At 27.6% G+C, this 17,664-nt stretch overlaps 2 protein-coding genes across 2 annotated transcripts; one reads left to right on the top strand and one right to left on the bottom strand.

Annotated features, from left to right (window-relative positions):
- The first annotated feature begins 5,742 nt into the window (after window positions 1–5,742).
- LOC114170064 (two-component response regulator ORR10-like) lies at window positions 5,743–7,660 on the top strand. The gene is made up of 5 exons (XM_028055540.2): window positions 5,743–6,205; window positions 6,343–6,443; window positions 6,528–6,608; window positions 6,983–7,053; window positions 7,272–7,660. Exons 1-5 carry the CDS (start codon window positions 6,103–6,105, stop codon window positions 7,456–7,458), a joined length of 543 nt encoding a protein of 180 aa, XP_027911341.1. The 5' UTR covers window positions 5,743–6,102; the 3' UTR covers window positions 7,459–7,660.
- A 3,330-nt stretch (window positions 7,661–10,990) lies between these two features.
- LOC114170063 (Tetratricopeptide repeat (TPR)-like superfamily protein) lies at window positions 10,991–16,010 on the bottom strand. The gene is made up of 3 exons (XM_028055539.2): window positions 15,764–16,010; window positions 12,983–15,241; window positions 10,991–11,328 (listed from the first exon to the last, which is right to left on the bottom strand). The coding sequence occupies exon 2, from the start codon at window positions 15,115–15,117 to the stop codon at window positions 13,354–13,356; it is 1,764 nt and encodes a 587-aa protein (XP_027911340.1). The 5' UTR covers window positions 15,118–15,241; window positions 15,764–16,010; the 3' UTR covers window positions 10,991–11,328; window positions 12,983–13,353.
- Window positions 16,011–17,664: the final 1,654 nt, after the last annotated feature.

The following is a 17,664-nucleotide window of genomic DNA, read 5'->3' as shown; positions in this document are numbered from 1 at the left end:
GAATTCAACTCACTAAAATTTGAAAAAAAAAAAAGTAAAAGAAAAATCATAAATTCAACTTTTCTTGCGAATAAAATAGCAACTAACATTTATCCATAACACTAAACACTCCTATATGAAGTTGTTTATTCTTTTTTAAACTCTATACTTTTTTGTTAGGGTTTGGATGATGAATTTGACTCATGGATCATTGATTGAAGGTAAGCATGAAGATTTTTGCACTATCTTCTCCAAAACTTGACAAGAAAAAAGATGAAAGTTGTGAGCAAAAAGTATATTAAAAATTTGAATAAGTGGAGGTGTCAGAGTGAGTGAGTGAAGATGTGATTTAATATTCATCATTTTGATTTGTGTCTATTGAGAGATCCTGCAGAGATATGTGTATCTTTTTATGTTATTGTACTCTATTTTTGTGTCTAAAAAGTCAAAATATGAAATCCATTATTAGTTATTGAAGGCCAATCATGGACTAACATTTACAATGCAATATAAATTGTCTTCCTCATTTTGGTAACCTTTGATTCAATCATGTAATACCATGCTTTCTTAACCTTCAATCCTTATCTCTAATTTTATTCTTACTTTCTTTAAATCATATCAAATCAAATTAACGTACATATAAAAAAGAGAAATACATGGTTAAATATGTTTTTAGTTCCATAACTTTCAATAAATTTTAAAATTAGTTTATTTTAAAATTTTAGACCAATTTCATTATTTATTTCTCAAAATACGTGAATTTAATCTTTTTAATCAAATTTTTGTTAAGTTTATTTGGCATTTCAAATGTGTTTCATAATAGCATTTGACTTAACATTAAAGCAAAAATATGTCAAATAGTATAAACAACTTAAATACAATTCCGAAATGCATACGAAATATCAAATAAACTTAACAAAATTTGATTAAAATGACTAAATTCACGTATTTTGAAAGATGAAGAACTAAATTGATCTAAAGTTTCAAAATAAACTAATTTCAAAATTCACTAAAAATTAAAAGATCAAAAATATATTTAACCCAAAAATATATCATCTTATCCTTTATATATATATATATATATATATATATATATATATATATATATATATTTATTTATTTATTTATTTATTTATATAATAAATTCTATAAATTTATTGTTTTAGTAAGACTTTATATCGGGATTGATAACATTTCATTTATATATTGGTAATTCATGACTTGAAATTCATGGAATCCACGTTTTACATGTTCATGCCAACTCAAGACACCGACTATAAATAATATAGTAATTGCTCACAACAAAAAAATGTAAATAATAATAAATTTAAGTGATAAAATATTTGTTTATAAATCAATTTTATAATTAGAGATAATTTTTTTGGTAACTAAAATTTTGACATAATGATTAATTAATAAATCAATTCATAATAAAAATTATTTTAATTATTAATTTTAAAATTAATTATAATATTTTAAAATTATTTTAGTCATTAATTTTTTTAGTTTATAAATTAATATTTAAATTGATAAAAATAATTATATTTTGTTCCTAAAGTCGATTATTATTCAAAGATTTTATTATAGTGACTTTTAGTACATATCTATGAAATTGGTTTTTCATTATCATATGAAATCTCATATTATTGGAAAAGTCTATCTTGAATCGGATATATTTTTATACTATTACATATAATTTATTAAAAATCACAATATTAAGTTATCCCCATTTCTATAGCTCCATCCATCATAAATGGTTACTATATACATTAATTTACCATTGGGCCCAAACCCAATAACATGTGATGATTCTTAAACCCATGATGAAGAGAATCACTAAATCATGACTAAGATTGAAACCTTTTAAAAAAAATTAAAAAAGAAAAAGGAAAAATCATCACTAGAAGCTTAAACTTGAAATTATATTACAATTAATATATAACTAATAATGACTTAGGTTTGTGCTTTTCATTTTGAAAATACAAAACCCTATCAACACCCTCAAATTGAAGATGGTAATATGTGCAAAAAATATTGTGTTAAATTTTATGTTGGTTGGTTCATTATACTAATTAAGTGAAATTCTAATACGTAAATGAGTGTTAAACTAACAATCAAATTTAATTAATCTTAATCGTATATCATTAATAACTTGTGTATAACAATCAAATGCTATGCAAACTTCTTTAATGAAGTTATCTAGACAATTAGAAATGAGAGTTTCGAAATTGAAATAAAATTAAAAATAAAGAGTTAATTTGTATTTTGCATGGACTAAATTATTTCTGTTTGTATTTATTAAAATTGAAAAGATGCATAATTGTCGGGACTCAAAGTATTTGATTTGATTTCCTTTATCAGAAAACAAATATATATAAATAAAATATTATATATTTGGTTTAAAGAAGAAGGAAGATTGAAAACTCAGCTCATTTTCTTACCATTGAAAGAAGACAAGATAATTGGGCCACCAGCCTCACAAAGTTACATTTACATATTTGAGAATTTCTATTTACACTTTCCTTTATTACTTTTATACTCCCTCTTCGTAATAATTCGTTTTAGAAGATTCTAAGAAATAATTAACAATTTCTAAGGGTTTTGCTGTAAATTTTTATTCGTAAAATATTTATATAATTAGCATGGATGTAATAAAATTGTTAAAAGCTCACAATTATTTCCTGCAAATAATATCTAGAGTTAAATATGTTTTTGTTTCTCAAGTTTCAGTGAATTTTGAAATTAGTTTCTTTTTCAAAATTTTATACCAACTTAGTCATTCATCTTTATAAATACGTATATTTAATCATTCTTACCAAATTTTGTTAAGTTTATCTGACATTTTAAATGTATTTTATGATTATATTTGAATTAACATTGAAACGAAAATATGACAAACGGGATAAACAATTCAAATACTATCATGATATGCATTTGAAATGTCAGATAAACTTAACAAAATTTGGTTAAAATGACTAAATTCATGCATTTTAAAAAATGAATGACTAAATTGGTCAAAATTTTTAAAGATAGACTAATTTTAAATATCAGTTAACTTGAAGGACAAAATCATTTTGTTATTAATTTTTTTATTTAACAGTCCAAACAAAATAATAGGATATGTGACATAATATAATGCAATAGTTGATTTTGACTTTCATATTACTAAAAGTTTAGTTCATTCAATGCTTAATTTGAGAACTGTTCAATAACATCTGCTACTATTTAATAATAACTCATATGCTTCCACGATTATCTTGTTTAAATTATGTATTTGTTTTATATGAATAATAATATTGGGCCACCAAGAAAGAGAATAAAAATTGGAAACCCATGAATGGTTGAAAAGTCAATATTGACATTCGAACAAAACAACAACAACAACGTTGATTTTGACCCACGTAACGCAAATAAACATAATTTAAATTTCAATAATTTAATAATTTATTATTTTAACAACTTCATTATAATTCCCTTTCTAACTATAGTAATACTAAGGTTTTAGTTTCTCAGTCATAGAAAATGTTGGAATTATTGAAATAGTTAAAGTAGGCCAAAAACAGGTTAAAGATCGTTTCATTAAACTTATATTAAGAAAGTAATTTTAATATTTAAAAATTTAAGATAAATAATTGATATTATTGTATGAACTAGTATTGTTTTTATAAAACTTATTTGTGTGTTCTCGATAACAAAAATAATAAAATTATACTTATTAAAATAAATATAAATAGGTTTTTTAATTTTATTGTAGATAATTTTTATTTATTTTGTATGTAATATTTTATTAGAAATAGTTATTTAGTTTAAAAATGATTAAATTATTTTAAAAAAAGGTTGAATAATAAAAATGGTTAAATTTTTAAAAAAAGTCACTTAAAGAGTAAAACTAATAAATGGTTACTTAATAAATGATAAGTTTAAAAATAAAATGGTGTACACCAGGATCTCTTTATATAATAATTAGCGTATGTGTGTATGTATTTTTTAAATATACGTGATATTATATTAGTAGGTGATAATATTGTAATGTTATTAAGTTAATATATAAACTAAAATTATATTTATTAAAAATAAAGTAAAATATATCGGAACATATGACAAAATAATCATTAATAAATAAAGAAGAAGAAAAGGAACGGAGATAACCGATTTTATAAGAAGCTTGTAAAAGTAACGATCAAATTTTAAAAATTTAATATATTATATTTAAAAGGTAAAATTGGTATTTTGAAATGTGGACACAAAAAGGGGTATATATTGTTATAGATACTTATTTTAGTTTAAAAATATTATATGTAAAAAAAAAGGTTGAATGTAAGAAAATAGTTAAATTAAAAAAAAAACACTTAAATGGTAAAATTTGTAAATGATTATTTAATAAAAGGTAAACTTGTAAAAAAATATGTGTACACCAAAATGAAAAATCAACTAGTATAGAAGTATAGATAATATATTAATTTTATATTTTATATCTCTTTTTCATATGGTTTATATCATATTACTTTTTCATTTTGTATGCAAATTTTTTAGTATTAATTGAATATATTGTATTTTACTAATTTTACATATTTATTACGATATATTTAGAAATGATATTTATTTATATTATTTATTGAAATCGTTTAGTTGTAGTTCAACCACTGAAATCATAAACCAATATCTTGAAATGGCCTTTTATTTTTAAAATTATAGTTTAGAACAAAACTTTTAAATGGTAAATAGAATAAAAAAGCATATTTGAGATCTCATTACAAACTTAGAATATTTGGAGGATCAAATTAGAACCTTGAGATATCTAAAGTTCCCAGTTGAAAATTCAAAAAATAATATGCACAATTGAAATACCTGAACAAAAAATCAAATAACACCAATATTGACATACATACTATTTTAATCAAAGTTCAAATTGCTATTTCAAATTACTTTTTATCACAATCCTTGATATTATAAGAAATCACAAATAAAATGCCACTAATGTAGCCATAATTACATTACATGAATCACACTTGCAATTTAATTTGTAGCTGCAAATCTTCTATAAAATATTGCTTATAATTGAATGTTACAATCTTTGGATAAATTTTTTCATTCAAAATATTCAATTGGACGTGTAAAAAAAACCTTTCAAAAAAAGTAACCTTATAACAAAAATATGTATTTTTCTATAATAAGGATTATTGAACCATCAAGGATTAACCTAATCATACAAAGACTAAGATAAATAAAGCATTGAAAAATAAGTATAATATTATTGAAAATTCAAGTGTGTATATTAGAAGGATATAATAAAGTTGAACACCACCATAAAATTCGTAAATTCATTGTTTTAAAATTTTAAGTTAAAAGTAGTATCATTTTTATATATGTGGTTGGATTCAGGTCTTATTCGTATTGTATCTCTTAATATTTTCGTAAAAATATTCGTAAAAAATATGAATTAAGAAAAGTTGTAAAAGAGGAAATAAAAACAAGAGACATGTTTGGAGGATTGTTTTTTCCTTGAAGAATTGTATATGGTTTTACTCAAAAACTCCGAATTGTCCTTTAAAATTTGTGAAAGGACAAACAAGGCAGTAGGAAAGTGAGTAGCCCTAGCAATGGAGGTTAAGGGAAAAGCACTAAACAGTTGATGCACATGCATGGATATGGAAATGAGATTTTTTATGTCTATGAACAATGTCTTTTAGGCACCATGAAAAGCCAAATGGAATAAGAATAGAAGCATTATTAATACTATTAATTAATTTAACAAACCAACTCACTCCAACAGGTGTTTATCATTGGCAAAAGGGTCAAACCAAATAATAATGAACAAGTCCAATTTTTAAATTTGGTAAAATTTCAGCACCTCCTCCTTTGCTTCATTCTGAATTCAAAAATTCAAAAATTCAAAAATTCAAAAATAAACTCAGAAGATCCTTGAGATTCTGAATGAAATCTGTGGGATATCGCTTTCCAAACAGTCAGATTTTCTATGAGGATTGTGTATCTTCTTGATCATGATAGCTTCCCATTTAAAATCTCACACTCTTGTTCTTCATCACACATCACACTTTAATCTTCATCTTCTCTGTATCTTTTCTTCATCTGTTTGTATTCTCTTCTGAGTTGTTATTAGTTATGGCTATGGCTTTAGAGACTCAGTTCCATGTTCTGGCTGTTGATGACAGTCTCATTGACAGAATGTTGATTGAAAGACTCTTGAAAACCTCTTCCTTCAATGGTACTTTCTTTTTCTCTCTTTTAATCTGCATTTTTTATCTGATATGAACATTCATGTTTGTGCAATCATTTTTCTTTTTCTGAAGGTAATGAATTTGATTACTGATACTTGGTTCTTGAAATTTGTTGAAATCACAGTTACTACAGTTGATTCTGCTACCAAGGCCTTGAAGTTTCTTGGTTTGGTTGAAGATGAGTTGAGGAATTTTGAATCTTCTGTTGCATCAGAAATTCATCAGGTAAAATTCTGTAACCAATTATGCATGACCTAAAATGTTTTATCAATGAGTTTGAATTGATCATTGATTCAATTGTTGATGCAGGATGTTGTAGATGTTAACCTGATTATAACAGATTACTGTATGCCAGGAATGACTGGTTATGATCTTCTGAGAAAAATCAAGGTATATATATATGATTCTATGGATATATTTTCTGAGAATTTCTTAAGTTTGTGTCACTTTTTTCTGCATAATCTGGCTTCAATTTCACTCAGTGAGATTGGTCAAACCATGCACTAGGAATTTGATTTATGTTTTTTTCCTTTTAGGAAGCTATTTAAAAGTATATGATCTCATATCTGAAAATCAAATCATGTGAATTTTTCAAACAATTTTCCTCTTTTTTTAATGAAGAATCTTTTCTGACATCTGAGTTGCATTACTTGACAAATTTTCAAACAAATGTGAGATCAAATTTGGTCATGGCCATGGCCATCACAGCATGTGCATTCTTCTGTATGATTTGAAAAAATAACATTAAGTTGATTGATTTGCAGGAATCTAAATCACTTAAAAACATACCAGTTGTGATTATGTCCTCTGAGAATGTGCCATCAAGGATCAATAGGTGAGGGAGTTGAACCTACAACCTCTTTTTTGACTTATATATATCATCCAATTCTTCATCTTACTCGATGTGAAACTTTCAACTCTTTTAATTTATATATCATCCAGTTCTTCATCTTATTTGATGCGGGACTTTCAACTACTGGAAATTTTATCAGAAAAATGTTATGAAATTCAGATTTGATGTGACTAAATTTGAGTGATATGATTTTGTATCAGATGTTTGGAAGAAGGAGCAGAAGAATTTTTTCTGAAACCAGTTCAACAAGCAGATGTGAATAAGCTGAAGCCACATTTGATGAAATCAAAAAGTAAAGAAGAAAATGAAGAATCATTGAAGAACAAGAGAAAGGATATGGAAGAAATTTATTCTCCAAACAAAACCAGATTGAGATGTAGCAGTTAGAAGAATTGGTTTCAGATTGATGAATAAAGCGTAGGTAGTGCTTACAAAATTTTCATTTCTATGTCTCAGTTGATTTGAAAATTTGAAATGAGTCAATTATGCAGAAAAAAAAGAAGGATATAGACAGTAAAAGTCATTGATGTAAATATTCTGAGATAGAATTTTATTCAATTTTGGTTAAAAAATAGTGATTTATTTTAAATTTTTTTTGTTTGGAATTTTCCCTCTCCTTCTACACTCAAAGAGGATATTCTACTAATCTTATTTAAAGTTTCATTAAATTGATTAAAATAATGAGATTATAAATTTATAATACAAGATCTGATGAGAACTATTCAAGCTCTTCCCCATTTGGTCAAATTATTAAGTTTAGTTTATCAATGTTTTTAAAATTGTCCTAATTATTGAATAAAGACATAAGTTCAAAGTATAATAATTTAAATATAGTCGAAATAGTAATATTAAAATAACATAATATCAAAGTCATATAATACTAAATCTAAAATAAAACCTTAATTCTTAAATTTCTTAACTTTCAATTTGTATATGTAAAGGTCTAAACCAAGTAAATTATAATTTTTAATAAATAAATATAATAACATTCATTGAATATATAACAACATTGCATCCAGAACTAAAAAAATTAACGGTGAGTTAATTTTAAAATTTAGAAAATCAAGACATAGAACTTATAAATTAGTATAAATGAGTAAATGATATCTTTTATAAAAAGAATTAATAATGATTGATAAAATAATAATTTTCTTTTGTTTATATTTAAAATGATTATATTCAACTTAAAGATTACAAAGTCTCCATTTTTGACCAGTTAATATTTTTTCAGCACCCTAAAATAAAATTAAAAAAAGTTCTTATACGAAAATGTTATTACAAATGTATTAAAAGATTCCATACTATGGAAAAACGTATACAGAAACGAGGATTCTAGAATATGCAATTTTTATTTTTATTCTACACATTTTTTATAATACATTTTAAATATACTAGCGCATGACGTGTGTATACACATTTTTTAAATATAAATGATATTATGTTAATAGGTAATAAAAATATAATGTTATTAAGTTAATATATAAAATAAATTTATATTTATTAAAAATAAAATGAAATGAATAGAGAAATTAATTGTTGATGAATAAAAAAAGATAAACAATTTTGTAGAAAATAAGTAAAAATAACCATTAATTTTTAAAATATTAATAAATAATTATATTGTAAAGGATATAATTGGTATTATGAGATGTGGACATAAAAGAGAATCTCTTTATATATTGTTACGTTGTTATAGATAATCTGAAAATTTAAAAAATATATTTTTATCATTTAACTAAAAGGTACTGGAACAAATTATGGAAATAAAGAAAACCATTCCTAGAAATAATTTAACGGTATTTTAGGGTCAATAGACCATATTACAATAAAAAACGTTGCGATGGTATTTTTTTAAAATTGTGATTTTTTATGAAATTTTACCTGTATTTTTTAAAATTAAAATATAGTTTTAGTACAATAAAATTATAATCTAAGTTTATTTGGAAACATAAGATAAAAATAATTCTAAGATAGTTTAATTGATTTGGATTGTTTAAAATAGTTACTTTTATATTGTAACATTATGAAAGAGAAATACAATTGATAATTATAGTTTATTTTATATTAAAATTAATCAATTGTTGAGAATTCTTTTTTTTTTGTAATCTATTAAATTTCAATCAAAATTCTAAATTTTGGTATACTTAAAAAGGCATTTTCTTTTTTAAAATTATAATGGAACTAAGACCAATTTGATTTGTAAGAAGGTAATTTTATATATTCTGTATTTTTGGAACTATAGCTAGTTAATATAAAAACTATTTCCTCTTAATTATTAGGTTTAGAACTTTTATTAGCTTCAGTATTAACAAGAAAGTCAAGTTAATTTTATGTAAAAAAAAAAGACATGAAAGTCAGGTTTGATAGAGCTACTTGATACCAAAGAGTTACTAGGTCAAAAATATAAAAATTCCACCAAAAACATATTATTTTGTTTTTTAATAATTTTAATTATCCAAATAAAATACTTTTTCAGTAAATATAGGTTTAGTTTTCACAAATTTTCAATTCTTATAGCCTTTTTCTGAACAAAAAATAATTTTTGAAAATTGTAAAAAAATTGTAATAGCTCAAATATTAGTATAATATTGATCTTGTCAAAATAATTAGTATAATATTGAAAGTAATTCCAAAATATTTAATAACAACATATTAATTAAAAAAATATTTGTACTACTTTACTTGTATTCATGCTTTTGAACTGTAATGGTGAATATTTGGACATTGTATTTTTTTTTTCATTGATAAGTTGAACATTATTTGCCTTTTTTTTAGGCAATAATTCGTGTTCCTAGAATTGCATCTTTGGTCGGTATTCTATTAAATATAAATATTAAAGGATTGAAATATGAAAACAATGAACTAAAAAATCATAAATGATATTAAAATATTAAATTAAATAACACAAATGAAAATAAAAAATAAAAAATTTAATATATTTTTTTAAAAAGACCATAGTAATTAAATGTTATTGTGTAATCCTAATTACATTTTATTTTATTATCCTAAACTGATGGCTAAAAATTGTGATGTTGTAGAGAATTTCTTATTTATCAAAATGATAGTGTTGTTTGTTTATAATATATAACAAATTCTCTTTTTTTAGTTATACAACATAAAGTCTCATGCTTCAATTTGTTTAGAAAGAAAGAATAAGTTTCTTAAATTTTATCCTTTAATTATCATTATTTAACAATTTTTATCACTAATTTTTTATAGTATATCATTAATTTGTTTTATTTTACCAATTAGTTAGATTTGCAACCGAGTAGTAACACACGGTAGACATAAGACAATATTATTTTACAAAATTGGTAACAAAATGACATTTTGAGTTTTTTTTACTTTTGTGTAACACATTATCACTTTGTAAGAATCACTCAAAAAAAAAATTATTACAGCTTAAATCTTATTATGAGTGTTATCGTTTTTTTTTTTCATATTCAATATCTTGATAAACATTTTCATCTCCTGTTCCTTTAATATTAATTACTTAAATAAAATTGTATTATTTATGTTAATATTATAAAATATTTTATATTTAAACAAACAATAAAAAGAATTAAAAACTAAATAACACAAATCTTACCCAAAAAATAGCACATAGAACTATGATTATCGAAATAGTGCTTTAGGTTCTCTATAATGTCTTCTTTTTTGGGTGAATCCAAAATATTCCCTGTATGTAAGTCAAAAACTAATCTTTTAAAATCTTAGATCTAAAGTTGATATCTGTCAATAGCTTTTAATATACACTTTAAGTTTCTGACAACATGCTAAAAGAACAAAATTACTTATCAATACAGATACACCTTTGATCTGAGGTGATTTCTAGCATTTCAAAAATAAATTTAAGAAATAATATCTGTTTGCTTTTGTCAACAATGTTTCATTAAAAATGCATATTATGACACCAAACTTGCACAACTGTAATCATTGAATCTGATAGGCAACAATATTCAAACTAAAGTTTTCAAAATAATGTTGACAATTATATCATGATATGTTACATCACAATCAAGTAGATAATGCAACACCCTGAGATACATTGAACGAGGGAACAAGTGGCATACTGTTGATGCAAACTCTTTCAAATTGAAATTCTGAAAAGCACAATGAGTTGATTTTGAACGTGTGTTTGTGTCACCTCTTTGATTTTTGGACGATCAAGCACGTTCCACAGCATTGTAGGATCCAAAATTGTATGACACTCAAGCCAGTAACCTTCACAATTCGTTGAAACTCCTGTTGGTAAACCTGCGGAAATGTCTAATCTATAAATATTGTCCACATATGTAAACAATGTCTATGTGCATTGAAAACAAAGTGCTTGATGTTTGCCACAATTACATTCAAACAAACATTTCATTAACTTCATTTGTCATTGTCAATACGGCGTGTGATGTTGCAAGATCACAGACAAAGTGGGAGTGTGCTCTTCTGTTGTTATCTGCTATCTAGCATTGCCTTCATTAACTCTTAGTTTGCATGTAATTTTCAATAGTTTTTCCCCAATAGTAACGTAGAGAAGCCAACTGATAATCAATGGACTTAAACCAAAGCAACATTATGAAGTGAAAACATAAAGAGAGGTTGTTGGAAGTTCTAGATCGACTAGAAATAAGTCCAATTTACAATATATAAATAAGTACAAATCTCAACTTACAAGCTGATTTTGTAAGGTTAAGTTAGACTTAAAGTCAACCAGGTTCCTAGTATGTCATTAGTTCTGTTCTTACTCATTCCCTAGTGTTATGCTACCAGCTTCAGTCCAAAAACCTAAGGAGATTTGTTTTAATTTTCTTGTACAGAAAATAAGTGGGCCCAACACCACTTCTTAAGCCACACTTTTTTTGTATAAACCTTTACTGAATTTTCAACGCCAGCGTGCACCAACCTCTCTTGCAACATACCTACCAATGTGTAGACACTAAGCCCATCTTGACCAACATGCTAGTGTTTAACCATTTGTCACTTGTATCAGGCCATGTTCTTAGCTTATCTTTTTCCTTAAGAGCCAAGTCATATCTTATTGCTCACCAGTCACCACGAGGCTGAGTGATCTGCTTGTACCACTGCTTATCAACCACAATTTCTCGAATGATTGTCCAATTCCAATCAATTCAACTCCGATAGTAAGGCCATTAAGAGGAGTCCAATGTTCATCGGTCCTTCCACTTTAAATGGTCCTGAGGTCCTCACCTTGTCCATTTCTATCAGATTGTAAGACTTCTTCAGTCGCACCCATGTTGCACTTCTGAATTCCCCACATCCAAATGGAAAGAGAATCCTTCTTGAAAGACTCTTTTGAAAATCAAAAGTTCCAGCCAAACTTTTCTTATATGATGAGACTTGATACTAGTGAACTATTGCAGATTTTTAGTGTCATAAAATACTCTATTGATATGGGTCCCTGGCTCTCCAACTAAGAAACAACAGCACACTTATTCGTACGACACTATTAAACCATTTAAAGATGGAGTAAGATTTCTAACATTTAGGTAAATCCTAGGATTGCCTTTAAAACGTGGATTAATTTCTTCCTTAAATTTACTTAGGCGTGATCTAGGATGGAAGAATCATATCTGTGAAGATTTTGGTTTGTTTGTTTGGAGTGGAGCACTCAAGACTTTAAAAGGGAAATATCTAAACTTGGACCTTTCACTAGATATGTTCATAGAGTGCAAGCTATTCTAATGTCTTTTTCTTTTTGCTAGATTTGTCTTTGTTGTACCTTTCTCCTGCCTCGCCCAACCCCACTTCAACCGTAAGAAACAGAGAAGGAAACTATCAATATTGCAGTTCATAAGATAAGCTATCATTAAAAGAAATACATAAATTATATACGACATGCATTATCATAGCAAGAAAAAACTTTAGTCCCACGATAATCCAAATCAACACAAAATACCTGCTCAAGCTCCAGCTTAATCATGATGGCCTAATCCCATATATTTGAAGGATATGTGCTTCCTCCTAATAAGCTGAAAATGATGTTCTTCTGTGATATAACCTTTTAGAAAAAAAACAGCAGTGACTGTTCCCGGTCCATAAAGAGTTGTATCTGTTATGAACATGATGCATAAATGGACTCTAAAACAAGATAGTTTATGACGGTTAACATGCAAGGTTGCAAAGAGGTTGGCCTGCATCATATTTTCCCAAATCTCAGTGGTTTCCAAATTCCAATGAAAAGTGAAAACATGAAGACATTAACAAGCAGAAGTAATGCATTGCCCCTCAAACAGGTCTATGAAGAATACTCTAGATGTGAGGGTTCCTTCATATCAACATTTGCTGTATTTTATTCATTGAATTTCTCGACATCAGACCCCTATCCACCACATGATTCCAGAAGATCAGTGACATTTTATTTTCACTAACATCAGAAGTAATAAAGCATCTATACAGTTTGACTGTGATCATCAACCTTCTCCTTGTCATCTCTTCTAACACACCCATGGAAGCACTTGCATTCCCTGCTTTCCAATAAGCATATGCAAGACTGGTATAGATAACACTGTCACCTGATATACCCTTTCCTTCCATTTCATTGAATAACTTTTCAGCACATTCAACCCTTTCTAACTTGCATGACCTTCTTATCAATGCCCTGTATACTGAAACATCTAGACAAAGACCTCTACTCAGAAACTCATTTGGCAGTGCTAAAACAGCATCCATATTGTCTTTCTTACAGTAGCAATCTACAATCCAAGTGTATGTACAATAACTGAGTGTAAATCCAGCATCAAGCATGCTGAACATTGCCTCCTTTGCAGTTTCCAACTCATTTGTCTTGCAGAATCCATGAATCAGTGCCTTATATGTATATGAATCAGGTTTTAGTCCAGATTCTAACATCTTGTTCTTAAATTTCAAAGCAGATTTCATATCTCCAATCTTGCAGTATGCATTAATAAGTGTGTTACAAGTGATATTGTCAGCTTGAACTTTCCTTTCACTCATCTCAGTCAAGAGTTTGTTGGCGTCCTTTATCCTGCCATCTTGACAGAGCTTTCGCAAAATTGAATTATAAGTTACAACTCCAGGGTACAATCCCTTAGACTCCATCAGCCCCAGAATTTTCAGAGATTCCTCCAGTTCATTTGTTTTACAGTAACCATCAATCAATGTAGTATATGTCACATGATTGGGAGTTGCATTTTTTATTTCTCTAAACATCCTTATAGCTTCTCTCATCCTGCCTTCTTTGCAAAATCCATAAATAAGAGAGTTATAACTAACAATATCTAGGTTTATCCCCTCTCTTTCCATTCTGCTCTGGATAGATAAAGCCTCATAGTGCATACCTTTCTTGCAATATAATGATATCAAAGTATTATATGTGAAGATATCAGGAAGCATACCCTTTAAATCCAACTCATTTAATAACTGTTCTGCCCTTTCCACATCTCTTGCTTTTGAACAGGCATGGAATAAACAATTGTAAATGTACATATTGGGAACAACCCCAACTTGAACCATTCTCCTGTAAATTTTCCACACCATGTGAGTAACCCCGTCCTTCAACAAGGAATTCAAAAGAACAGTGCAAGCATGCAAATGAGGTTTGACTTTATGTAACCTCATCTGCTCAAAAACTTGTATTGCATCATGTGTCATCTTTGACTTAGCATAATGTATGACAAGCCAACTCAACACTTGAGAATTGACTTCAGGGTTGTCATGAGTCCTCACCAAAGTTCTCAAAACTGAAGATGATGGAAGAAAATCCCTGTCCGCAATTTTTTCAAGCATATGTTGTGCAGTTTTGAAATGCTTATGTTCGGTGAGGATGTGAATCATGACCCATGAACATTGCAAGGAATGGCTATAATTTGGGATGGAATCGAGCCATTTGAAGAATGGGAAGGAATGAGAGAGCCCATAATCATAGAGTGAGAGTTGCAACAGTACCTGGTGAATGGTAGAAGAAGTGAATGCAGAGGCATTCTTCACCTTCAACAGATTGCCCCAGTTACCCTTGATCACAATTGTGCACACACTATCAATAAATTGCTTATGACTCCCAATGAAAACCATGTCTGGCAATATGATCAGTTAGGAAGCCCATAATTTTCATTTCACAACCATACTTTGGTGCTACGCTTAGTTTTCTTGAATTTGTTTTCTTGCTATGAGTTGTGTTTCACATTTCTTGAAAACCCTGAGAAGTAAAATGTCTCATTAAAATATTATCCAATAAGAAAGAATTAAACTATTTTGAGAACGTTTATAATAAATTGAATTTTTAAATACGTTAGTAAAATATTCTAATGCATTCTGACATTAGTAGAAGCTTTGAATGTGTCTAAACTAGTTGATGGTAAGTTTGGAATCTGTAAATGGAGATAAAGCTTATAATTGTTTATAAACAAAGCTTCACATTGTTAACTTTCACATGACATTTCATCTCCTTTATCTAAGTCGGGGCATTAACCAAACACAAGGTGTGCATCTTATTCAATATCTAAGTCTAAACAGAAAGGTAAATCAGTACCCTAAGAATATTTGCATTACATTAATATCTTAAGAAAACAAGCCATTAGCCAAAACCAAGCGAAAAATTGAAACACCCAAATTTGAATAATACTTATTCACTGAGCAATCCAAGGCACAGAAATAATTTGAATTGAAAAATGGGTAAAGAAATAACGAACACTAGAATTCAAAAAGACAAGAAAGAAACCTCAAAAAAGAAAAAAGGACTTTGCGGTTGTAAGCTGTGGCAGGAACATGATAGTGTTGTAGTCGGACAGTGACGCTGCTACGGTGGGATGAACCGAGCACGGTAGACGTTGAGGAAAGCCTTCGCAGATGGTGGCGGCGACGGCGGCGGAGTACGACGTAGGTTAAGTTTGAAATATTTTGTTTGGGTTTGGGCCGGGTCATGTGGCCCAACCATTTATTGGATGGGGTTGGACCCGAAACTTCTTCCTTCGAGCAAAGTATGTCAGCCGTAAAAGTCAACCAGAAGACTTAAGGAAAGCTAACAGATTTTTTTTTTTAATAATTGTATATTAGTTATAAGCATTATTAATATTAAAAATATTAATATAATTGTTATAATTGATATAATACTATGAAATAAGGAAAATAATGATAGTTCTAATTAGTGATAATAATAATCATTATTATAAAAAGTGATATATAATACTATTAATGATAACTTTATTATTATAAAATAAAAATATTGTTAATATATAATTATTCCTTTAAATATTACATTTGAAAAGAGATTTAATATTCTACTTGTACTGCATAGTACTGCATAGTAATAGATTAACAAACTTATTGAATGATGTATCTTTGTTATGATGGTATAAAAAATATATATAATAGAGATATTTAAGATTTTTGATAGTTTCAAACAATTCAATAAATGTTAGTCTAAATATCATATTTAATATGAAATAAAGTTAATTAACATTTAAAAAATAAGATACACATTACTTTTAAGGTTTTATATCATGTCTTATTATAATTGTATCGATAAATATTCAAAATTGTTGAAAGAAAAACTCGCATAATATATCATTAAAATATTATTCACCAATTTCTTTCATATTCTTAATCGGTTGAGGGCATTGCAAACAATTTTCACTCATTTATAACAAACATGAAACCTCTTTTTTAAAACACAATCTTTACGGAAAAGGAAATCAGAACATGTAAAATATTTTAAGATGAGAACGAAAGTGCTAATAGTTGTTAGAAGTTTCATATCGACTAGAGATAAAACTAATTCACAATATATAAGTGGATGCAAACATTACCTTACAAGCTGGTTTTGTAGGGTTGAGTTAAGCTTAAAGTCCACTTTTTCATATGATATCAAAACCTATTTTAACGAGATTTGTTATTTATTGGGCATATCGTTCCACTTGCTAATGTTGGCATGACTAGGGAAGGGGGCATGAAGAGAAGGATTTCCAAATCAGCCCAACAACCACGACCGAGTGAGTGCAAACACATTTTTGTGTTTTCTTTTATTTAGGGTTTAAATCTTGTTTAGTAGGACTTTTTTTAGGTCATTTGAACCCCCACTATAAATAGGGGGTTGACCTTCATTATAAAGACAAATTTTGAATATACATGAAGAGATATTGTTGAGTGATTCTCTTGTGTATGTGTGCCTGAGTCTTATCTTGAACAAGTGGCTCAAGTGGTGACTCCTCCACTTATGTCATGGAGCCTATTGAATGGCGTGGAAAGGAGCATAATTCCATTTCTCAACAGCATTCTTCACTTATCTTGCAAACGTATGAGTGGTGTGAAGATGCATTCAATTATCCTAAGGATTCGGGTGGCATGAACTAAACTTATCTCGATTCAGCCGAGTAGCGTGTGTGACATATTGTATTTCAATCGGTGAAACACTACTTATCTTGCAAGCGAAGCAAGTGACATAGTTTCTTTCGTATTCCCTTTTCAAGTTTATCAATTTGCATCCTCCATCCTCCCATTCGCATGAGATTTTCAATTTCGGTCAGTTTTTTCGTCAAACGGTTTGTGTCTTGTTTATCCAAGGAGAAACTCATATTACTTAATATTGGACCACCCATTAATGTCAAGTCTCACGCACGAGAT

The sequence above is a fragment of the Vigna unguiculata genome, chromosome 11 (genome assembly GCF_037176805.1).
Source record: "Vigna unguiculata cultivar grain cowpea cultivar isolate G323 ecotype 2 chromosome 11, ASM3717680v1, whole genome shotgun sequence".
NCBI lineage: Eukaryota > Viridiplantae > Streptophyta > Magnoliopsida > Fabales > Fabaceae > Vigna > Vigna unguiculata.
The sequence above is the reverse complement of the archived record's forward strand: the minus strand, read 5'-3'. Positions and strand labels throughout refer to the sequence as shown.